General features: G+C 34.6%; 1 protein-coding gene across 1 annotated transcript in view; it reads right to left on the bottom strand.

The window, feature by feature from the left end:
- Nucleotides 1–351: 351 nt before the first annotated feature.
- The window catches only part of LOC311116638 (low-density lipoprotein receptor-related protein 6-like), a gene marked incomplete at its 5' end in the record, with an annotated part of 30905 nt that continues 3951 nt past the window's right edge, over nucleotides 352–27305 (bottom strand). The window contains 3 exons of the mRNA XM_084191695.1: nucleotides 352–854; nucleotides 1779–1876; nucleotides 5259–5395. Coding sequence (XP_084047821.1) covers nucleotides 551–854; nucleotides 1779–1876; nucleotides 5259–5395 — 539 coding nt within the window. The remainder of the gene's footprint in view (nucleotides 855–1778; nucleotides 1877–5258; nucleotides 5396–27305) is intronic.

Raw genomic sequence — 27305 nt, 5'->3', positions numbered from 1 at the left:
GCCCAGACTGCAGAGCGCCATGGTGCAGTACCTGTCTGTCACATCAAGGGGGCGCCATCCTGCCTCGCCACTCCATCCACCCTCTCCCTTGTTACTAGTGTTGTAAAGGTGTGTAGTCTTATTTGGCGTCAGATAGTTCCATCTATGTGCTTAATGTTCTTCCAGCCTCGTAAAAACAGACAACTGTTTGTATCTTCTGGATTTAAGGCAACTTATGTTTGTGGTGATTTTAATAAAACTTTTTTCTTAAAAAAAAAAAAAAAAATGTACAAATGTTTTAATCCAAACCTCTATGGCGTATCCAGTAAACGCTGTATAGAAAATATATAAATATGCTTTTTTTGTATTTTTAATGTACAAATGTTCCGGAGCTCTTTCTTTCCACCGAGCGAGCCCCCTGTGTTTCTCTTTCCTTTTCATATTTTCTGTCGTTTCTGCACATCTTTTCCCCCTCTCCTCGCCCCCCTCTTTTAGATTCATAATATCAACAATTGTTATGTACAGCCGAGGGGTCCGAGGCTGGTGGTAGAGAGGTGCATTGTGGGGGGTTTCAGGAGGAGTCTGTGCAGGGTGAGGGGGGCGGGGGGTAGAGGTGGTGAGAGTAGGAGCGCTCCGTGAAGGGTGACGGGGGGCAGCTTTCACAGTTCTCCTCTGCTGACAGGTACTGGCTGCGGGGGGTGGGGGGCGGGGGAAAGGGTTCCGAGTCGTAGTTCAGGTCGCTGGTGTAACCTTTGGCGACGGCGGAGTTGGAGGTGGGCGGGGCGCGGCGCCCGGGGGTGTAGTCGCTGTCGCAGACGTCCGTGGAGCAGGGGGTTGTGGGAGGGGCGAAGTGACTGTAGGTGTAGGGCCGGTAACTGGGGACAAGGAGGAGAGGAGATGCATTAATAACCTGACAGAAGAAGTGAGCCTTCAGCAACTGATCAAACCAGTAGCTTTCTGTGTTGACTAGTCTTCCAGGATCTCTCAGTAACATTATATTGTGGAGCTTTATTTCTTAACTGTCTGTCTGTCTGGATAAACTCTTCTGCCGGAATAAAGCATTGGATCTCAGAGGAATAATAATCCTTTAGTAATGTGTGGCCTCTGTTCCCCCCCCCCCCCCCCCACACACACGTCCACACACACACACGTCCAGACGTCCACACACACACAGATCCAGACGTCCACACACACACACACACACAGATCCAGACGTCCAGACGTCCACACACACACGTCCAGACGTCCACACACACACACGTCCAGACGTCCACACACACACACGTCCACGCTCTCTGTAGTCTGCAGTCAAACCAACCAAGTGTATCTGTATCTAAACACCAACCCAGACGGTAAACAGAGGAACAGTGTTTGAAGCAGAACTCTGTTGTAACGTTGTGTACAGGGTTGTGTACAGTAACACATCGCTCCCAGTGTCTGCATGTGCTGCAGGAATGCCTTTTTTCATGGAGCCGAACAACAGCCAGCTGAACAATAAATCCCACAGCCTGATTACATTATAAAGCAGACTACATATCCCTCCACTGCCCTCTGGAAACATAACATGGAAAATAAATCCCAGAGTTGAGTTTCCTTCTTGGTGGTTTAGGGTTAGTCTTCACTGGAGCCTCTAGGAGAGACAACCATGGAGACTGTTACCTGGTTACCTGTAGGAGGAGTGTGTTACCTGGTTACCTGTAGGAGGAGTGTGTTACCTGGTTACCTGTAGGAGGAGCGTTTTACCTGGTTACCTGTAGGAGGAGCGTGTTACCTGGTTACCTGTAGGAGGAGTGTTTTACCTGTATGAGCGGTGTGTGGACGGGCTGTTGGAGGAGTAGCCAAACTCCATGGTATACTGAGACCTGACAGTAGCAGGAGATGGAGGAGGGTTCAGGATCTACACAGAGAGAGAGAGAGGGGAGAGAGAGAGAGAGAGAGAGAAGAGCGAGAGAGGGGGGAGAGAGAGAGAGAGACAGAGAGAGAGAGAGAGAGAGACAGAGAGACAGAGAGACAGAGAGAGACAGAGAGACAGAGAGAGACAGAGAGACAGAGAGACAGAGAGAGAGAGAGAGAGAGAGAGAGAGAGAGAGGGGGGAGAGAGAGGGGGAGAGAGAGAGAGGGGGGAGAGAGAGAGAGAGAGGGGGAGAGAGAGAGAGAGAGAGAGAGGGGGAGAGAGAGAGAGAGAGCGAGACCGAGTGAGACAGAGAGAGAGAGAGACCGAGTGAGACAGAGAGAGAGAGAGACAGAGACAGAGGAGGGAGAGAGAGAGAGAGAGAGAGAGAGAGAGAGAGAAAAGTTTTAAATCAAATATTATTTGTCACATGAGCCAAATACAACAGGTGTAGACTATACAGTGAAACTGACTTGAAACACCACTAAAATAAAATAAAGGAAATAGTACCAAAATAAATGAACAATAACCAGACTATATACAGGGAGTACTGGTACTGAGTCAATGGGCAGGAGAACCAGGTAGTAGGGGTAATAACCAGACTATATACAAGGAGTACTGGTACTGAGTCAATGGGCAGGAGAACCAGGGAGTAGGGGTAATAACCAGACTATATACAGGGAGTACTGGTACTGAGTCAATGGGCAGGAGAACCAGGGAGTAGGGGTAATAACCAGACTATATACAGGGAGTACTGGTACTGAGTCAATGGGCAGGGGTACCAGGGAGTAGGGGTAATAACCAGACTATATACAGGGAGTACTGGTACTGAGTCAATGGGCAGGGGTACCAGGGAGTAGGGGTAATAACCAGACTATATACAAGGAGTACTGGTACTGAGTCAATGGGCAGGGGTACCAGGGAGTAGGGGTAATAACCAGACTATATACAGGGAGTACTGGTACTGAGTCAATGGGCAGGGGTACCAGGGAGTAGGGGTAATAACCAGACTATATACAGGGAGTACTGGTACTGAGTCAATGGGCAGGGGTACCAGGGAGTAGGGGTAATAACCAGACTATATACAAGGAGTACTGGTACTGAGTCAATGGGCAGGGGTACCAGGTAGTAGGGGTAATAACCAGACTATATACAGGGAGTACTGGTACTGAGTCAATGGGCTGGGGTACCAGGTAGTAGGGGTAATAACCAGACTATATACAAGGAGTACTGGTACTGAGTCAATGGGCAGGGGTACCAGGGAGTAGGGGTAATAACCAGACTATATACAAGGAGTACTGGTACTGAGTCAATGGGCAGGGGTACCAGGTAGTAGGGGTAATAACCAGACTATATACAAGGAGTACTGGTACTGAGTCAATGGGCAGGGGTACCAGGTAGTAGGGGTAATAACCAGACTATATACAAGGAGTACTGGTACTGAGTCAATGGGCAGGGGTACCAGGTAGTAACCAGACTATATACAGGGAGTACTGGTACTGAGTCAATGGGCAGGGGTACCAGGGAGTAGGGGTAATAACCAGACTATATACAAGGAGTACTGGTACTGAGTCAATGGGCAGGGGTACCAGGGAGTAGGGGTAATAACCAGACTATATACAAGGAGTACTGGTACTGAGTCAATGGGCAGGGGTACCAGGTAGTAGGGGTAATAACCAGACTATATACAAGGAGTACTGGTACTGAGTCAATGGGCAGGGGTACCAGGGAGTAGGGGTAATAACCAGACTATATACAGGGAGTACTGGTACTGAGTCAATGGGCAGGGGTACCAGGGAGTAGGGGTAATAACCAGACTATATACAAGGAGTACTGGTACTGAGTCAATGGGCAGGGGTACCAGGGAGTAGGGGTAATAACCAGACTATATACAAGGAGTACTGGTACTGAGTCAATGGGCTCTCGACCTTCGCCTCTCCCAAATCCGTAGGGGAGTAGCAGCGATGGGACAAGACTGTAACTACCAATTGGATATCACGAAATTGGGGAGGAAAAGGGGTACCAATAAAAAAGTAAAATGTAATAATAATTGCATCCTGCTGAACGCGCCCCAGGTTGTTAGCTATAGGTAATGAGGTAACATGACTGAACAAGGTGTAGCCCTAAACAAATGGCTAACGGTCCGGTCCGCTAGTAGCCTAGTTTCAGAACAGCCTGCGATATGCTTCATGAATGTAAAACGCGGCCCGTCAATGCACGATATAAATAAAATAATTGAGTGCCGGTATTATAGGTCATATCTTTTGAACGGTACGGGCTAGAATCAAGACGTTCTTTCTGAGGAAGAGGGGGGGGGGGGGCTTGGCTACAGAACCTGGCTATGAAATGCAGTAGGGAAGAGTGGGAGGGTTGAACGAGACTACAAATTCAAAGAGACAACTTCTCTATACTGAAGGGAGAGAAGAAGATGGCTAGACTGTTGTTTTACAATTAAAGTCAATGCTGCTATAGTTTTTAATTTAGTAAAGCAGCTTGTGTTTCTTAACCAGGTCAAGGGTCGCTAACTAGAAGGCTGCTGGTGACTGGTTAGCTATGGGGGAAGCAGGAGAGTCGCCTGCGCAATATGTATAATCAGTCCACTTAGTAGTCCGATTTTTGTCTGAGATCATTTAGTCTCGTTTTAGTCAACTGAAATGAAAAATTATTTCCTTTAGTTCTAGTTTTTTCACGGTCTGTTTAGTCAGTTATAGTCTTGTCAAAGTTTAACAAATATTTTAGTCCCTATTTTTGTTGACGAAATGAACACTGGTGTAAGGTGTGTGTGTAATGTGTGTGTGTGTGTGTGTGTGTGTGTATGTAAGGTGTGTGTGTGTCTGTAATGTGTGTGTGTGTGTCTAAGGTGTGTGTGTGTGTGTGTGTGTGTGTCTGTAAGGTGTGTGTGTGTCTGTAATGTGTGTGTGTGTGTCTCTAAGGTGTGTGTGTGTGTGTATGTAAGGTGTGTGTGTATAATGTGTGTGTGTGTATGTAAGGTGTGTGTGTGTGTCTGTAATGTGTGTGTGTGTCTCTAAGGGGTGTGTGTGTGTGTGTCTCTAAGGGGTGTGTGTGTGTGTGTGTGTGTGTGTGTGTGTGTGTGTGTGTGTGTGTGTGTATGTGTGTGTGTGTGTGTGTGTGTGTGTGTCTGTAATGTGTGTGTGTGTGTGTCTCTAAGGTGTGTGTGTGTGTATGTAAGGTGTGTGTATGTGTGTGTGTGTATGTAAGGTGTGTGTGTGTCTGTAATGTGTGTGTGTGTCTCTAAGGGGTGTGTGTGTGTGTGTGTGTGTATGTAAGGTGTGTGTGTGTATGTAAGGTGTGTGTGTGTGTGTGTGTATGTAAGGTGTGTGTGTGTGTGTGTGTGTGTATGTAAGGTGTGTGTGTGTGTGTGTCGTACCGGGGGGAAGTAAGTGCCCTTGGTGGAGGAGGAGCTTGAGGAGGAGGCTCCGGTCACGTGGGCGCGGTCGTACGGTGGGCCGCTGGACCCGCCCATGATGCTCAATGAACCAATCACAGACTTCCCCCTGGACATACCTGAAGGGGGGGAGGGGGTATTAGTCAATAACACCAAGAAAATCAAACATTTCTCATATAACACTAACAGTAAACAAACTGAGGTTTGGACTGGGTTTATGAGGAGAGACCTGGGGTGTGAGGTGTGCTGTGTGTATATGAGAGGTGTGTGTGTGTGTGTGTGTGTGTGTGTGTGTGTGTATATGAGAGGTGTGTGTGTGGGCGTGTGTGTGTGTGTGTGTGTGGGGCGTGTGTGTGTGTGTGTGTATATGAGAGGTGTGTGTGTGTGTGTGTGTGTGTGTGTGTGTGTGTATATGAGAGGTGTGTGTGTGTGTGTGTGTGTGTATATATGAGAGGTGTGTGTGTGTGTGTGTGTGTGTATATGAGAGGGGTGTGTGTTTGTGGGTGTGTGTGTGTGTGTGTGTGTATATATGAGAGGTGTGTGTGTGTGTGTGTGTGTGTGTGTGTGTGTATATGAGAGGTGTGTGTGTGTGTGTGTGTGTGTGTGTATATGAGAGGTGTGTGTGTGTGTGTGTGTGTGTGTGTGTGTGTGTGTGTGTGTGTGGCGTGTGCAGGCCTCTAAATTAACAAATTCATTGGTAGCACAACTTTAAAAAGTTAGGAGCACCAGAAAATACGTTTATTTGATTTGATTGAGATACAGCCTATATTGAGCCTATATGAATTCTAGCTACTGTTGAAGCAAATGTGCCCTAGAAACTAATACGTAACACTGGAAATACATGAGTTTATTATAAACTCAGCAAAAAAAGAAACGTCCTCTAACTGTCAACTGCGTTTATTTTCAGCAAACTTAACGTATAAATATTTGAATGAACATAACAAGATTCAACAACTGAGACATAAACTGAACAAGTTCCACAGACATGTGACTAACAGAAATTGAATAATGTGTCCCTGAACAAAGGGGTGGGGGGGTCAAAATCAAAAGTAACAGTCAGTATCTGGTGTGGCCACCAGCTGCATTAAGTACTGCAGTGCATCTCCTCCTCATGGACTGCACCAGATTTGCCAGTTCTTGCTGTGAGATGTTACCCCACTCTTCCACCAAGGCACCTGCAAGTTCCCAGACATTTCTGGGGGGAATGGCCCTAGCCCTCACCCTCCGATCCAACAGGTCCCAGATGTGCTCAATGGGATTGAGATCCGGGCTCTTCGCTGGCCATGGCAGAACACTGACATTCCTGTCTTGCAGGAAATCACGCACAGAACGAGCAGTATGGCTGGTGGCATTATCATGCCGGAGGGTCATGTCAGGATGAGCCTGCAGGAAGGGCACCACATGAGGGAGGAGGATGTCTTCCCTGTAACGCACAGCGTTGAGATTGCCTGCAATGACAACAAGCTCAGTCCGATGATGCTGTGACACACCGCCCCAGACCATGACGGACCGTCCACCTCCAAATCGATCCCGCTCCAGAGTACAGGCCTCGGTGTAACACTCACTCCTTCGACGATAAACGCGAATCCGACCATCCCCCCTGGCGAGACAAAACCACGACTCGTCAGTGAAGAGCACTTTTTGCCAGTCCTGTCTGGTCCAGCGACGGTGGGTTTGTGCCCGTAGGTGACGTTGTTGCCGGTGATGTCTGGTGAGGACCTGCCCTCAGTCCAGCCTCTCTCAGCCTATTGCGGACAGTCTGAGCACTGATGGAGGGATTGTCTGTTCCTGGTGTAACTCGGGCAGTTGTTGTTGCCATCCTGTACCTGTCCCGCAGGTGTGATGTTCGGATGTACCGATCATGTGCAGGTGTTGTTACACGTGGTCTGCCACTGCGAGGACGATCAGCTGTCCGTCCTGTCTCCCTGTAGCGCTGTCTTAGGCGTTTCACAGTACGGACATTGCAATTTATTGCCCTGGCCACATCTGCAGTCCTCATGCCTCCTTGCAGCATGCCTAAGGCATGTTCATTAATCGTTTATGGTTCATTGAACAAGCATGGGAAACAGTGTTTAAACCCTTTACAATGAAGATCTGTGAAGTTATTTGGATTTTTACAAATTATCTTTGAAAGACAGGGTCCTGAAAAAGGGACGTTTCTTTTTTTTGCTGAGTTTAAAAGCTAAAATGTTGATACGAAAACCTGTCGTTGAAATGACAAAGTCATCTGTGGAGTATTAGGTTTCCACATGGTGGAAAGGTACTATTCTTCTATTGAGATGCTTTACATTGGAAATTGTACACTGTCTCTTTAAAAACGTCAGGGTTTGTGATGACATCCAAGAGATCTGTCATTCAATTCATTCATTGCTATGATCATTGATCTCCTGCCAAAGCCTTGCCTGGCTTAACGCTACGCCGAGCCCACGGACACTAGTTTCCTCTCCGCAATGAGTTCTGTATGTAGCGAAGGACAGAACAGCGGTAGAATGGAGTCGGAGTCATCAGGCTAGAAGAAGCTATCCCTTTTCCTTTCCTTGGTAGGAACATATTTCACTGATATTAACCCCTAGAGGCTATATAGACCTATATATTTAAATGATATTAACCCCTAGAGGCTATATAGACCTATATATTTAAATGATATTAACCCCTAGAGGCTATATAGACCTATATATTTAAATGATATTAACCCCTAGAGGCTATATAGACCTATATATTTAAATGATATTAACCCCTAGAGGCTATATAGACCTATATATTTAAATGATATTAACCCCTAGAGGCTATATAGACCTATATATTTAAATTATATTAACCCCTAGAGGCTATATAGACCTATATATTTAAATGATATTAACCCATAGAGGCTATATAGACCTATATATTTAAATGATATTAACCCCTAGAGGCTATATAGACCTATATATTTAAATGATATTAACCCCTAGAGGCTATATAGACCTATATATTTAAATGATATTAACCCCTAGAGGCTATATAGACCTATATATTTAAATGATATTAACCCCTAGAGGCTATATAGACCTATATATTTAAATGATATTAACCCCTAGAGGCTATATAGACCTATATATTTAAATGATATTAACCCCTAGAGGCTATATAGACCTATATATTTAAATGATATTAACCCCTAGAGGCTATATAGACCTATATATTTAAATGATATTAACCCCTAGAGGCTATATAGACCTATATATTTAAATGATATTAACCCATAGAGGCTATATAGACCTATATATTTAAATGATATTAACCCCTAGAGGCTATATAGACCTATATATTTAAATGATATTAACCCCTAGAGGCTATATAGACCTATATATTTAAATGATATTAACCCCTAGAGGCTATATAGACCTATATATTTAAATGATATTAACCCCTAGAGGCTATATAGACCTATATATTTAAATGATATTAACCCCTAGAGGCTATATAGACCTATATATTTAAATGATATTAACCCCCTAGAGGCTATATAGACCTATATATTTAAATGATATTAACCCCTAGAGGCTATATAGACCTATATATTTAAATGATATTAACCCCTAGAGGCTATATAGACCTATATATTTAAATTATATTAACCCCTAGAGGCTATATAGACCTATATATTTAAATGATATTAACCCCTAGAGGCTATATAGACCTATATATTTAAATGATATTAACCCCCTAGAGGCTATATAGACCTATATATTTAAATGATATTAACCCCTAGAGGCTATATAGACCTATATATTTAAATGATATTAACCCCCTAGAGGCTATATAGACCTATATATTTAAATGATATTAACCCCTAGAGGCTATATAGACCTATATATTTAAATGATATTAACCCCTAGAGGCTATATAGACCTATATATTTAAATGATATTAACCCCTAGAGGCTATATAGACCTATATATTTAAATGATATTAACCCCCTAGAGGCTATATAGACCTATATATTTAAATGATATTAACCCCTAGAGGCTATATAGACCTATATATTTAAATGATATTAACCCCTAGAGGCTATATAGACCTATATATTTAAATGATATTAACCCCTAGAGGCTATATAGACCTATATATTTAAATGATATTAACCCCTAGAGGCTATATAGACCTATATATTTAAATGATATTAACCCCCTAGAGGCTATATAGACCTATATATTTAAATGATATTAACCCCTAGAGGCTATATAGACCTATATATTTAAATGATATTAACCCCCTAGAGGCTATATAGACCTATATATTTAAATGATATTAACCCCTAGAGGCTATATAGACCTATATATTTAAATGATATTAACCCCTAGAGGCTATATAGACCTATATATTTAAATGATATTAACCCCTAGAGGCTATATAGACCTATATATTTAAATGATATTAACCCCTAGAGGCTATATAGACCTATATATTTAAATGATATTAACCCCTAGAGGCTATATAGACCTATATATTTAAATGATATTAACCCCCTAGAGGCTATATAGACCTATATATTTAAATGATATTAACCCCTAGAGGCTATATAGACTTATATATTTAAATGATATTAACCCCTAGAGGCTATATAGACCTATATATTTAAATGATATTAACCCCTAGAGGCTATATAGACATATATATTTAAATGATATTAACCCCTAGAGGCTATATAGACCTATATATTTCAATGATATTAACCCCTAGAGGCTATAACAGAGCTTTACTCATCTCATATGTATTGACTGTATTCTAGTCTATGCCACTCAGACATTGCTCATCCTAATATTTATATATTCCTTAATTCCATTATTTTACTTTCAGGTTGTGTGTATTGTTAGATATTACTACACCGTTGGAGCTAGAAACACAAGCATTTCGCTAAATCTGCTAAACATGTGTATTTGACAAATAACATTTGATTTTATTAGATTTATTTCAAATGATATTAACCCCCTAGAGGCTATATAGAACTATATATTTAAATGATATTAACCCCTAGAGGCTATATAGACCTATATATTTAAATGATATTAACCCCCTAGAGGCTATATAGACCTATATATTTAAATGATATTAACCCCCTAGAGGCTATATAGACCTATATATTTAAATGATATTAACCCCCTAGAGGCTATATAGACCTATATATTTAAATGATATTAACCCCTAGAGGCTATATAGACCTATATATTTAAATGATATTAACCCCTAGAGGCTATATAGACCTATATATTTAAATGATATTAACCCCTAGAGGCTATATAGACCTATATATTTAAATGATATTAACCCCCTAGAGGCTATATAGACCTATATATTTAAATGATATTAACCCCTAGAGGCTATATAGACCTATATATTTAAAATGATATTAACCCCCTAGAGGCTATATAGACCTATATATTTAAATGATATTAACCCCCTAGAGGCTATATAGACCTATATATTTAAATGATATTAACCCCTAGAGGCTATATAGACCTATATATTTAAATGATATTAACTACCTAGAGGCTATATAGACCTATATATTTAAATGATATTAACCCCTAGAGGCTATATAGACCTATATATTTAAATGATATTAACTACCTAGAGGCTATATAGACCTATATATTTAAATGATATTAACCCCCTAAAGGCTATATAGACCTATATATTTAAATGATATTAACCCCTAGAGGCTATATAGACCTATATATTTAAATGATATTAACCCCTAGAGGCTATATAAACCTATATATTTAAATGATATTAACCCCCTAAAGGCTATATAGACCTATATATTTAAATGATATTAACCCCTAGAGGCTATATAGACCTATATATTTAAATGATATTAACCCCCTAAAGGCTATATAGACCTATATATTTAAATGATATTAACCCCTAGAGGCTATATAAACCTATATATTTAAATGATATTAACCCCCTAAAGGCTATATAGACCTATATAATTAAATGATATTAACCCCTAGAGGCTATATAGACCTATATATTTAAATGATATTAACCCCTAGAGGCTATATAGACCTATATATTTAAATGATATTAACCCCTAGAGGCTATATAGACCTATATATTTAAATGATATTAACCCCCTAGAGGCTATATAGACCTATATATTTAAATGATATTAACCCATAGAGGCTATATAGACCTATATATTTAAATGATATTAACCCCTAGAGGCTATATAGACCTATATATTTAAATGATATTAACCCCTAGAGGCTATATAGACCTATATATTTAAATGATATTAACCCCTAGAGGCTATATAGACCTATATATTTAAATGATATTAACCCATAGAGGCTATATAGACCTATATATTTAAATGATATTAACCCATAGAGGCTATATAGACCTATATATTTAAATGAATTAACCCCTAGAGGCTATATAGACCTATATATTTAAATGATATTAACCCCTAGAGGCTATATAGACCTATATATTTAAATGATATTAACCCCCTAGAGGCTATATAGACCTATATATTTAAATGATATTAACCCCTAGAGGCTATATAGACCTATATATTTAAATGATATTAACCCCTAGAGGCTATATAGACCTATATATTTAAATGATATTAACCCCTAGAGGCTATATAGACCTATATATTTAAATGATATTAACCCCTAAAGGCTATATAGACCTATATATTTAAATGATATTAACCCCTAGAGGCTATATAGACCTATATATTGAAATGATATTAACCCCCTAGAGGCTATATAGACCTATATATTTAAATGATATTAACCCCTAGAGGCTATATAGACCTATATATTTAAATGATATTAACCCCCTAGAGGCTATATAGACCTATATATTTAAATGATATTAACCCCCTAAAGGCTATATAGACCTATATATTTAAATGATATTAACCCCTAGAGGCTATATAGACCTATATATTTAAATGATATTAACCCCCTAGAGGCTATATAGACCTATATATTTAAATGATATTAACCCCCTAAAGGCTATATAGCCCTATATATTTAAATGATATTAACCCCCTAGAGGCTATATAGACCTATATATTTAAATGATATTAACCCCTAGAGGCTATATAGACCTATATATTTAAATGATATTAACCCCCTAAAGGCTATATAGACCTATATATTTAAATGATATTAACCCCCTAGAGGCTATATAGACCTATATATTTAAATGATATTAACCCCCTAGAGGCTATATAGACCTATATATTTAAATGATATTAACCCCTAGAGGCTATATAGACCTATATATTTAAATGATATTAACCCCTAAAGGCTATATAGACCTATATATTTAAATGATATTAACCCCTAGAGGCTATATAGACCTATATATTTAAATGATATTAACCCCCTAGAGGCTATATAGACCTATATATTTAAATGATATTAACCCCTAGAGGCTATATAGACCTATATATTTAAATGATATTAACCCCCTAGAGGCTATATAGACCTATATATTTAAATGATATTAACCCCCTAAAGGCTATATAGACCTATATATTTAAATGATATTAACCCCTAGAGGCTATATAGACCTATATATTTAAATGATATTAACCCCCTAGAGGCTATATAGACCTATATATTTAAATGATATTAACCCCCTAAAGGCTATATAGCCCTATATATTTAAATGATATTAACCCCCTAGAGGCTATATAGACCTATATATTTAAATGATATTAACCCCTAGAGGCTATATAGACCTATATATTTAAATGATATTAACCCCCTAGAGGCTATATAGACCTATATATTTAAATGATATTAACCCCCTAGAGGCTATATAGACCTATATATTTAAATGATATTAACCCCTAGAGGCTATATAGACCTATATATTTAAATGATATTAACCCCTAGAGGCTATATAGACCTATATATTTAAATGATATTAACCCATAGAGGCTATATAGACCTATATATTTAAATGATATTAACCCCCTAGAGGCTATATAGACCTATATATTTAAATGATATTAACCCCTAGAGGCTATATAGACCTATATATTTAAATGATATTAACCCCTAGAGGCTATATAGACCTATATATTTAAATTATATTAACCCCTAGAGGCTATATAGACCTATATATTTAAATGATATTAACCCCTAGAGGCTATATAGACCTATATATTTAAATGATATTAACCCCCTAGAGGCTATATAGACCTATATATTTAAATGATATTAACCCCTAGAGGCTATATAGACCTATATATTTAAATGATATTAACCCCCTAGAGGCTATATAGACCTATATATTTAAATGATATTAACCCCTAGAGGCTATATAGACCTATATATTTAAATGATATTAACCCCTAGAGGCTATATAGACCTATATATTTAAATGATATTAACCCCTAGAGGCTATATAGACCTATATATTTAAATGATATTAACCCCCTAGAGGCTATATAGACCTATATATTTAAATGATATTAACCCCTAGAGGCTATATAGACCTATATATTTAAATGATATTAACCCCTAGAGGCTATATAGACCTATATATTTAAATGATATTAACCCCTAGAGGCTATATAGACCTATATATTTAAATGATATTAACCCCTAGAGGCTATATAGACCTATATATTTAAATGATATTAACCCCCTAGAGGCTATATAGATCTATATATTTAAATGATATTAACCCCTAGAGGCTATATAGACCTATATATTTAAATGATATTAACCCCCTAGAGGCTATATAGACCTATATATTTAAATGATATTAACCCCCTAGAGGCTATATAGACCTATATATTTAAATGATATTAACCCCCTAGAGGCTATATAGACCTATATATTTAAATGATATTAACCCCCTAGAGGCTATATAGACCTATATATTTAAATGATATTAACCCCTAGAGGCTATATAGACCTATATATTTAAATGATATTAACCCCTAGAGGCTATATAGGCCTATATATTTAAATGATATTAACCCCCTAGAGGCTATATAGACCTATATATTTAAATGATATTAACCCCTAGAGGCTATATAGACCTATATATTTAAATGATATTAACCCCCTAGAGGCTATATAGACCTATATATTTAAATGATATTAACCCCCTAGAGGCTATATAGACCTATATATTTAAATGATATTAACCCCCTAAAGGCTATATAGACCTATATATTTAAATGATATTAACCCCTAGAGGCTATATAGACCTATATATTTAAATGATATTAACCCCTAGAGGCTATATAGACCTATATATTTAAATGATATTAACCCCCTAGAGGCTATATAGACCTATATATTTAAATGATATTAACCCCCTAGAGGCTATATAGACCTATATATTTAAATGATATTAACCCCCTAGAGGCTATATAGACCTATATATTTAAATGATATTAACCCCCTAAAGGCTATATAGACTTATATATTTAAATGATATTAACCCCCTAGAGGCTATATAGACCTATATATTTAAATGATATTAACCCCCTAGAGGCTATATAGACCTATATATTTAAATGATATTAACCCCCTAGAGGCTATATAGACCTATATATTTAAATGATATTAACCCCTAGAGGCTATATAGACCTATATATTTAAATGATATTAACCCCTAGAGGCTATATAGACCTATATATTTAAATGATATTAACCCCTAGAGGCTATATAGACCTATATATTTAAATGATATTAACCCCTAGAGGCTATATAAACCTATATATTTAAATGATATTAACCCATAGAGGCTATATAAACCTATATATTTAAATGATATTAACCCCTAGAGGCTATATAGACCTATATATTTAAATGATATTAACCCCTAGAGGCTATATAGACCTATATATTTAAATGATATTAACCCCTAGAGGCTATATAAACCTATATATTTAAATGATATTAACCCCCTAGAGGCTATATAGACCTATATATTTAAATGATATTAACCCCCTAGAGGCTATATAGACCTATATATTTAAATGATATTAACCCCCTAAAGGCTATATAGACCTATATATTTAAATGATATTAACTACCTAGAGGCTATATAGACCTATATATTTAAATGATATTAACCCCTAGAGGCTATATAGACCTATATTTTTAAATGATATTAACTACCTAGAGGCTATATAGACCTATATATTTAAATGATATTAACCCCTAGAGGCTATATAGACCTATATATTTAAATGATATTAACCCATAGAGGCTATATAGACCTGTATATTTAAATGATATTAACCCCATAGAGGCTATAACAGAGCTTTACTCATCTCATATGTATTTACTGTATTCTATTCTACTGTATTCTAGTCAATGCTACTCTGACAATGCTCATCCTAATATTTATATATTCCTTAATTCCATTATTTTACTTTTTAGGTTGTGTGTATTGTTAGATATTACTACACCGTTGGAGCTAGAAACACAAGCATTTCGCTAAATCTGCTAAACATGTGTATTTGACAAATAACATTTGATTTTATTAGATTTATTTCAAATGATATTAACCCCCTAGAGGCTATATAGACCTATATATTTAAATGATATTAACCCCTAGAGGCTATATAGACCTATATATTTAAATGATATTAACCCCTAGAGGCTATATAGACCTATATATTTAAATGATATTAACCCCCTAGAGGCTATATAGACCTATATATTTAAATGATATTAACCCCTAGAGGCTATATAGACCTATATATTTAAATGATATTAACCCCTAGAGGCTATATAGACCTATATATTTAAATGATATTAACCCCCTAGAGGCTATATAGACCTATATATTTAAATGATATTAACCCCCTAGAGGCTATATAGACCTATATATTTAAATGATATTAACCCCCTAGAGGCTATATAGACCTATATATTTAAATGATATTAACCCCCTAGAGGCTATATAGACCTATATATTTAAATGATATTAACCCCTAGAGGCTATATAGACCTATATATTTAAATGATATTAACCCATAGAGGCTATATAGACCTATATATTTAAATGATATTAACCCCTAGAGGCTATATAGACCTATATATTTAAATGATATTAACCCCCTAGAGGCTATATAGACCTATATATTTAAATGATATTAACCCCCTAGAGGCTATATAGACCTATATATTTAAATGATATTAACCCCTAGAGGCTATATAGACCTATATATTTAAATGATATTAACCCCTAGAGGCTATATAGACCTATATATTTAAATGATATTAACCCCCTAGAGGCTATATAGACCTATATATTTAAATGATATTAACCCCTAGAGGCTATATAGACCTATATATTTAAATGATATTAACCCCCTAAAGGCTATATAGACCTATATATTTAAATGATATTAACCCCTAGAGGCTATATAGACCTATATATTTAAATGATATTAACCCCTAGAGGCTATATAGACCTATATATTTAAATGATATTAACCCCCTAGAGGCTATATAGACCTATATATTTAAATGATATTAACCCCTAGAGGCTATATAGACCTATATATTTAAATGATATTAACCCCTAGAGGCTATATAGACCTATATATTTAAATGATATTAACCCCTAGAGGCTATATAGACCTATATATTTAAATGATATTAACCCCTAGAGGCTATATAGACCTATATATTTAAATGATATTAACCCCTAGAGGCTATATAGACCTATATATTTAAATGATATTAACCCCCTAGAGGCTATATAGACCTATATATTTAAATGATATTAACCCCCTAGAGGCTATATAGACCTATATATTTAAATGATATTAACCCCTAGAGGCTATATAGACCTATATATTTAAATGATATTAACCCCCTAGAGGCTATATAGACCTATATATTTAAATGATATTAACCCCTAGAGGCTATATAGACCTATATATTTAAATGATATTAACCCCTAGAGGCTATATAGACCTATATATTTAAATGATATTAACCCCCTAGAGGCTATATAGACCTATATATTTAAATGATATTAACCCCTAGAGGCTATATAGACCTATATATTTAAATGATATTAACCCCTAGAGGCTATATAGACCTATATATTTAAATGATATTAACCCCTAGAGGCTATATAGACCTATATATTTAAATGATATTAACCCCTAGAGGCTATATAGACCTATATATTTAAATGATATTAACCCCCTAGAGGCTATATAGACCTATATATTTAAATGATATTAACCCCTAGAGGCTATATAGACCTATATATTTAAATGATATTAACCCCCTAGAGGCTATATAGACCTATATATTTAAATGATATTAACCCCTAGAGGCTATATAGACCTATATATTTAAATGATATTAACCCCTAGAGGCTATATAGACCTATATATTTAAATGATATTAACCCCTAGAGGCTATATAGACCTATATATTTAAATGATATTAACCCCTAGAGGCTATATAGACCTATATATTTAAATGATATTAACCCCTAGAGGCTATATAGACCTATATATTTAAATGATATTAACCCCCTAGAGGCTATATAGACCTATATATTTAAATGATATTAACCCCTAGAGGCTATATAGACTTATATATTTAAATGATATTAACCCCTAGAGGCTATATAGACCTATATATTTAAATGATATTAACCCCTAGAGGCTATATAGACATATATATTTAAATGATATTAACCCCTAGAGGCTATATAGACCTATATATTTCAATGATATTAACCCCTAGAGGCTATAACAGAGCTTTACTCATCTCATATGTATTGACTGTATTCTAGTCTATGCCACTCAGACATTGCTCATCCTAATATTTATATATTCCTTAATTCCATTATTTTACTTTCAGGTTGTGTGTATTGTTAGATATTACTACACCGTTGGAGCTAGAAACACAAGCATTTCGCTAAATCTGCTAAACATGTGTATTTGACAAATAACATTTGATTTTATTAGATTTATTTCAAATGATATTAACCCCCTAGAGGCTATATAGAACTATATATTTAAATGATATTAACCCCTAGAGGCTATATAGACCTATATATTTAAATGATATTAACCCCCTAGAGGCTATATAGACCTATATATTTAAATGATATTAACCCCCTAGAGGCTATATAGACCTATATATTTAAATGATATTAACCCCCTAGAGGCTATATAGACCTATATATTTAAATGATATTAACCCCTAGAGGCTATATAGACCTATATATTTAAATGATATTAACCCCTAGAGGCTATATAGACCTATATATTTAAATGATATTAACCCCTAGAGGCTATATAGACCTATATATTTAAATGATATTAACCCCCTAGAGGCTATATAGACCTATATATTTAAATGATATTAACCCCTAGAGGCTATATAGACCTATATATTTAAAATGATATTAACCCCCTAGAGGCTATATAGACCTATATATTTAAATGATATTAACCCCCTAGAGGCTATATAGACCTATATATTTAAATGATATTAACCCCTAGAGGCTATATAGACCTATATATTTAAATGATATTAACTACCTAGAGGCTATATAGACCTATATATTTAAATGATATTAACCCCTAGAGGCTATATAGACCTATATATTTAAATGATATTAACTACCTAGAGGCTATATAGACCTATATATTTAAATGATATTAACCCCCTAAAGGCTATATAGACCTATATATTTAAATGATATTAACCCCTAGAGGCTATATAGACCTATATATTTAAATGATATTAACCCCTAGAGGCTATATAAACCTATATATTTAAATGATATTAACCCCCTAAAGGCTATATAGACCTATATATTTAAATGATATTAACCCCTAGAGGCTATATAGACCTATATATTTAAATGATATTAACCCCTAGAGGCTATATAGACCTATATATTTAAATGATATTAACCCCTAGAGGCTATATAGACCTATATATTTAAATGATATTAACCCCCTAGAGGCTATATAGACCTATATATTTAAATGATATTAACCCCTAGAGGCTATATAGACTTATATATTTAAATGATATTAACCCCTAGAGGCTATATAGACCTATATATTTAAATGATATTAACCCCTAGAGGCTATATAGACATATATATTTAAATGATATTAACCCCTAGAGGCTATATAGACCTATATATTTCAATGATATTAACCCCTAGAGGCTATAACAGAGCTTTACTCATCTCATATGTATTGACTGTATTCTAGTCTATGCCACTCAGACATTGCTCATCCTAATATTTATATATTCCTTAATTCCATTATTTTACTTTCAGGTTGTGTGTATTGTTAGATATTACTACACCGTTGGAGCTAGAAACACAAGCATTTCGCTAAATCTGCTAAACATGTGTATTTGACAAATAACATTTGATTTTATTAGATTTATTTCAAATGATATTAACCCCCTAGAGGCTATATAGAACTATATATTTAAATGATATTAACCCCTAGAGGCTATATAGACCTATATATTTAAATGATATTAACCCCCTAGAGGCTATATAGACCTATATATTTAAATGATATTAACCCCCTAGAGGCTATATAGACCTATATATTTAAATGATATTAACCCCCTAGAGGCTATATAGACCTATATATTTAAATGATATTAACCCCTAGAGGCTATATAGACCTATATATTTAAATGATATTAACCCCTAGAGGCTATATAGACCTATATATTTAAATGATATTAACCCCTAGAGGCTATATAGACCTATATATTTAAATGATATTAACCCCCTAGAGGCTATATAGACCTATATATTTAAATGATATTAACCCCTAGAGGCTATATAGACCTATATATTTAAAATGATATTAACCCCCTAGAGGCTATATAGACCTATATATTTAAATGATATTAACCCCCTAGAGGCTATATAGACCTATATATTTAAATGATATTAACCCCTAGAGGCTATATAGACCTATATATTTAAATGATATTAACTACCTAGAGGCTATATAGACCTATATATTTAAATGATATTAACCCCTAGAGGCTATATAGACCTATATATTTAAATGATATTAACTACCTAGAGGCTATATAGACCTATATATTTAAATGATATTAACCCCCTAAAGGCTATATAGACCTATATATTTAAATGATATTAACCCCTAGAGGCTATATAGACCTATATATTTAAATGATATTAACCCCTAGAGGCTATATAAACCTATATATTTAAATGATATTAACCCCCTAAAGGCTATATAGACCTATATATTTAAATGATATTAACCCCTAGAGGCTATATAGACCTATATATTTAAATGATATTAACCCCCTAAAGGCTATATAGACCTATATATTTAAATGATATTAACCCCTAGAGGCTATATAAACCTATATATTTAAATGATATTAACCCCCTAAAGGCTATATAGACCTATATAATTAAATGATATTAACCCCTAGAGGCTATATAGACCTATATATTTAAATGATATTAACCCCTAGAGGCTATATAGACCTATATATTTAAATGATATTAACCCCTAGAGGCTATATAGACCTATATATTTAAATGATATTAACCCCCTAGAGGCTATATAGACCTATATATTTAAATGATATTAACCCATAGAGGCTATATAGACCTATATATTTAAATGATATTAACCCCTAGAGGCTATATAGACCTATATATTTAAATGATATTAACCCCTAGAGGCTATATAGACCTATATATTTAAATGATATTAACCCCTAGAGGCTATATAGACCTATATATTTAAATGATATTAACCCATAGAGGCTATATAGACCTATATATTTAAATGATATTAACCCCTAGAGGCTATATAGACCTATATATTTAAATGAATTAACCCCTAGAGGCTATATAGACCTATATATTTAAATGATATTAACCCCTAGAGGCTATATAGACCTATATATTTAAATGATATTAACCCCCTAGAGGCTATATAGACCTATATATTTAAATGATATTAACCCCTAGAGGCTATATAGACCTATATATTTAAATGATATTAACCCCTAGAGGCTATATAGACCTATATATTTAAATGATATTAACCCCTAGAGGCTATATAGACCTATATATTTAAATGATATTAACCCCTAAAGGCTATATAGACCTATATATTTAAATGATATTAACCCCTAGAGGCTATATAGACCTATATATTTAAATGATATTAACCCCCTAGAGGCTATATAGACCTATATATTTAAATGATATTAACCCCTAGAGGCTATATAGACCTATATATTTAAATGATATTAACCCCTAGAGGCTATATAGACCTATATATTTAAATGATATTAACCCCCTAGAGGCTATATAGACCTATATATTTAAATGATATTAACCCCTAGAGGCTATATAGACCTATATATTTAAATGATATTAACCCCCTAGAGGCTATATAGACCTATATATTTAAATGATATTAACCCCCTAAAGGCTATATAGCCCTATATATTTAAATGATATTAACCCCCTAGAGGCTATATAGACCTATATATTTAAATGATATTAACCCCTAGAGGCTATATAGACCTATATATTTAAATGATATTAACCCCCTAAAGGCTATATAGACCTATATATTTAAATGATATTAACCCCCTAGAGGCTATATAGACCTATATATTTAAATGATATTAACCCCCTAGAGGCTATATAGACCTATATATTTAAATGATATTAACCCCTAGAGGCTATATAGACCTATATATTTAAATGATATTAACCCCTAAAGGCTATATAGACCTATATATTTAAATGATATTAACCCCTAGAGGCTATATAGACCTATATATTTAAATGATATTAACCCCCTAGAGGCTATATAGACCTATATATTTAAATGATATTAACCCCTAGAGGCTATATAGACCTATATATTTAAATGATATTAACCCCCTAGAGGCTATATAGACCTATATATTTAAATGATATTAACCCCCTAAAGGCTATATAGACCTATATATTTAAATGATATTAACCCCTAGAGGCTATATAGACCTATATATTTAAATGATATTAACCCCCTAGAGGCTATATAGACCTATATATTTAAATGATATTAACCCCCTAAAGGCTATATAGCCCTATATATTTAAATGATATTAACCCCCTAGAGGCTATATAGACCTATATATTTAAATGATATTAACCCCTAGAGGCTATATAGACCTATATATTTAAATGATATTAACCCCCTAGAGGCTATATAGACCTATATATTTAAATGATATTAACCCCCTAGAGGCTATATAGACCTATATATTTAAATGATATTAACCCCTAGAGGCTATATAGACCTATATATTTAAATGATATTAACCCCTAGAGGCTATATAGACCTATATATTTAAATGATATTAACCCCTAGAGGCTATATAGACCTATATATTTAAATGATATTAACCCCCTAGAGGCTATATAGACCTATATATTTAAATGATATTAACCCCTAGAGGCTATATAGACCTATATATTTAAATGATATTAACCCCTAGAGGCTATATAGACCTATATATTTAAATGATATTAACCCCTAGAGGCTATATAGACCTATATATTTAAATGATATTAACCCCTAGAGGCTATATAGACCTATATATTTAAATGATATTAACCCCCTAGAGGCTATATAGACCTATATATTTAAATGATATTAACCCCTAGAGGCTATATAGACCTATATATTTAAATGATATTAACCCCCTAGAGGCTATATAGACCTATATATTTAAATGATATTAACCCCTAGAGGCTATATAGACCTATATATTTAAATGATATTAACCCCTAGAGGCTATATAGACCTATATATTTAAATGATATTAACCCCTAGAGGCTATATAGACCTATATATTTAAATGATATTAACCCCCTAGAGGCTATATAGACCTATATATTTAAATGATATTAACCCCTAGAGGCTATATAGACCTATATATTTAAATGATATTAACCCCTAGAGGCTATATAGACCTATATATTTAAATGATATTAACCCCTAGAGGCTATATAGACCTATATATTTAAATGATATTAACCCCTAGAGGCTATATAGACCTATATATTTAAATGATATTAACCCCCTAGAGGCTATATAGACCTATATATTTAAATGATATTAACCCCTAGAGGCTATATAGACCTATATATTTAAATGATATTAACCCCCTAGAGGCTATATAGACCTATATATTTAAATGATATTAACCCCCTAGAGGCTATATAGACCTATATATTTAAATGATATTAACCCCCTAGAGGCTATATAGACCTATATATTTAAATGATATTAACCCCCTAGAGGCTATATAGACCTATATATTTAAATGATATTAACCCCTAGAGGCTATATAGACCTATATATTTAAATGATATTAACCCCTAGAGGCTATATAGGCCTATATATTTAAATGATATTAACCCCCTAGAGGCTATATAGACCTATATATTTAAATGATATTAACCCCTAGAGGCTATATAGACCTATATATTTAAATGATATTAACCCCCTAGAGGCTATATAGACCTATATATTTAAATGATATTAACCCCCTAGAGGCTATATAGACCTATATATTTAAATGATATTAACCCCCTAAAGGCTATATAGACCTATATATTTAAATGATATTAACCCCTAGAGGCTATATAGACCTATATATTTAAATGATATTAACCCCTAGAGGCTATATAGACCTATATATTTAAATGATATTAACCCCCTAGAGGCTATATAGACCTATATATTTAAATGATATTAACCCCCTAGAGGCTATATAGACCTATATATTTAAATGATATTAACCCCCTAGAGGCTATATAGACCTATATATTTAAATGATATTAACCCCCTAAAGGCTATATAGACTTATATATTTAAATGATATTAACCCCCTAGAGGCTATATAGACCTATATATTTAAATGATATTAACCCCCTAGAGGCTATATAGACCTATATATTTAAATGATATTAACCCCCTAGAGGCTATATAGACCTATATATTTAAATGATATTAACCCCTAGAGGCTATATAGACCTATATATTTAAATGATATTAACCCCTAGAGGCTATATAGACCTATATATTTAAATGATATTAACCCCTAGAGGCTATATAGACCTATATATTTAAATGATATTAACCCCTAGAGGCTATATAAACCTATATATTTAAATGATATTAACCCATAGAGGCTATATAAACCTATATATTTAAATGATATTAACCCCTAGAGGCTATATAGACCTATATATTTAAATGATATTAACCCCTAGAGGCTATATAGACCTATATATTTAAATGATATTAACCCCTAGAGGCTATATAAACCTATATATTTAAATGATATTAACCCCCTAGAGGCTATATAGACCTATATATTTAAATGATATTAACCCCCTAGAGGCTATATAGACCTATATATTTAAATGATATTAACCCCCTAAAGGCTATATAGACCTATATATTTAAATGATATTAACTACCTAGAGGCTATATAGACCTATATATTTAAATGATATTAACCCCTAGAGGCTATATAGACCTATATTTTTAAATGATATTAACTACCTAGAGGCTATATAGACCTATATATTTAAATGATATTAACCCCTAGAGGCTATATAGACCTATATATTTAAATGATATTAACCCATAGAGGCTATATAGACCTGTATATTTAAATGATATTAACCCCATAGAGGCTATAACAGAGCTTTACTCATCTCATATGTATTTACTGTATTCTATTCTACTGTATTCTAGTCAATGCTACTCTGACAATGCTCATCCTAATATTTATATATTCCTTAATTCCATTATTTTACTTTTTAGGTTGTGTGTATTGTTAGATATTACTACACCGTTGGAGCTAGAAACACAAGCATTTCGCTAAATCTGCTAAACATGTGTATTTGACAAATAACATTTGATTTTATTAGATTTATTTCAAATGATATTAACCCCCTAGAGGCTATATAGACCTATATATTTAAATGATATTAACCCCTAGAGGCTATATAGACCTATATATTTAAATGATATTAACCCCTAGAGGCTATATAGACCTATATATTTAAATGATATTAACCCCCTAGAGGCTATATAGACCTATATATTTAAATGATATTAACCCCTAGAGGCTATATAGACCTATATATTTAAATGATATTAACCCCTAGAGGCTATATAGACCTATATATTTAAATGATATTAACCCCCTAGAGGCTATATAGACCTATATATTTAAATGATATTAACCCCCTAGAGGCTATATAGACCTATATATTTAAATGATATTAACCCCCTAGAGGCTATATAGACCTATATATTTAAATGATATTAACCCCCTAGAGGCTATATAGACCTATATATTTAAATGATATTAACCCCTAGAGGCTATATAGACCTATATATTTAAATGATATTAACCCATAGAGGCTATATAGACCTATATATTTAAATGATATTAACCCCTAGAGGCTATATAGACCTATATATTTAAATGATATTAACCCCCTAGAGGCTATATAGACCTATATATTTAAATGATATTAACCCCCTAGAGGCTATATAGACCTATATATTTAAATGATATTAACCCCTAGAGGCTATATAGACCTATATATTTAAATGATATTAACCCCTAGAGGCTATATAGACCTATATATTTAAATGATATTAACCCCCTAGAGGCTATATAGACCTATATATTTAAATGATATTAACCCCTAGAGGCTATATAGACCTATATATTTAAATGATATTAACCCCCTAAAGGCTATATAGACCTATATATTTAAATGATATTAACCCCTAGAGGCTATATAGACCTATATATTTAAATGATATTAACCCCTAGAGGCTATATAGACCTATATATTTAAATGATATTAACCCCCTAGAGGCTATATAGACCTATATATTTAAATGATATTAACCCCTAGAGGCTATATAGACCTATATATTTAAATGATATTAACCCCTAGAGGCTATATAGACCTATATATTTAAATGATATTAACCCCTAGAGGCTATATAGACCTATATATTTAAATGATATTAACCCCTAGAGGCTATATAGACCTATATATTTAAATGATATTAACCCCTAGAGGCTATATAGACCTATATATTTAAATGATATTAACCCCCTAGAGGCTATATAGACCTATATATTTAAATGATATTAACTACCTAGAGGCTATATAGACCTATATATTTAAATGATATTAACCCCCTAGAGGCTATATAGACCTATATATTTAAATGATATTAACCCCTAGAGGCTATATAGACCTATATATTTAAATGATATTAACTACCTAGAGGCTATATAGACCTATATATTTAAATGATATTAACTACCTAGAGGCTATATAGACCTATATATTTAAATGATATTAACCCATAGAGGCTATATAGACCTATATATTTAAATGATATTAACCCCTAGAGGCTATATAGACCTATATATTTAAATGATATTAACTACCTAGAGGCTATCGGGAAACCGGGCCCAGGTTGTTAGCCAGCTAGCCATGACCGAACAAAGTGTAAACAAATGATTAACAACACGCAAGTAGTTTTAGAACGGCCCACGACATGGTTTATGAACGTAAAATTGTGGTCCCTGCAACCAGGTCAGATCTTTTGATCTGGTTGGCCTAGAAGCAAGCCGTTTCCGCTGTATTAAATGGTGCAACCATGACGCTAACGAATTAGCCTCGCTAGGGCACTGGGAAACAACAGTACAGCGAAGCCTTCTCATTACAACTATTATCTGAGAGAGTTTTTTTCCATAGTCGCACAGAGCTCCCAAAATAGAACTCCTGGTCACACAGCGGAATATTGAGTGGAATGAGAGACCAAATGAGTCCCATTATAGAGCCCAGGGTCTGGGTCTGGGTCTGGATTGGTCTATCGGTGGGTCTAACTGGGTGGGTCTGGATTGGTCTATTGGTGGGTCTAACTGGGTG

Source organism: Coregonus lavaretus, assembly GCF_964263955.1.
Source record: "Coregonus lavaretus genome assembly, contig: HAP1_SCAFFOLD_3794, whole genome shotgun sequence".
In the NCBI taxonomy this organism is placed as follows: domain Eukaryota; kingdom Metazoa; phylum Chordata; class Actinopteri; order Salmoniformes; family Salmonidae; genus Coregonus; species Coregonus lavaretus.
The sequence above is the reverse complement of the archived record's forward strand: the minus strand, read 5'-3'. Positions and strand labels throughout refer to the sequence as shown.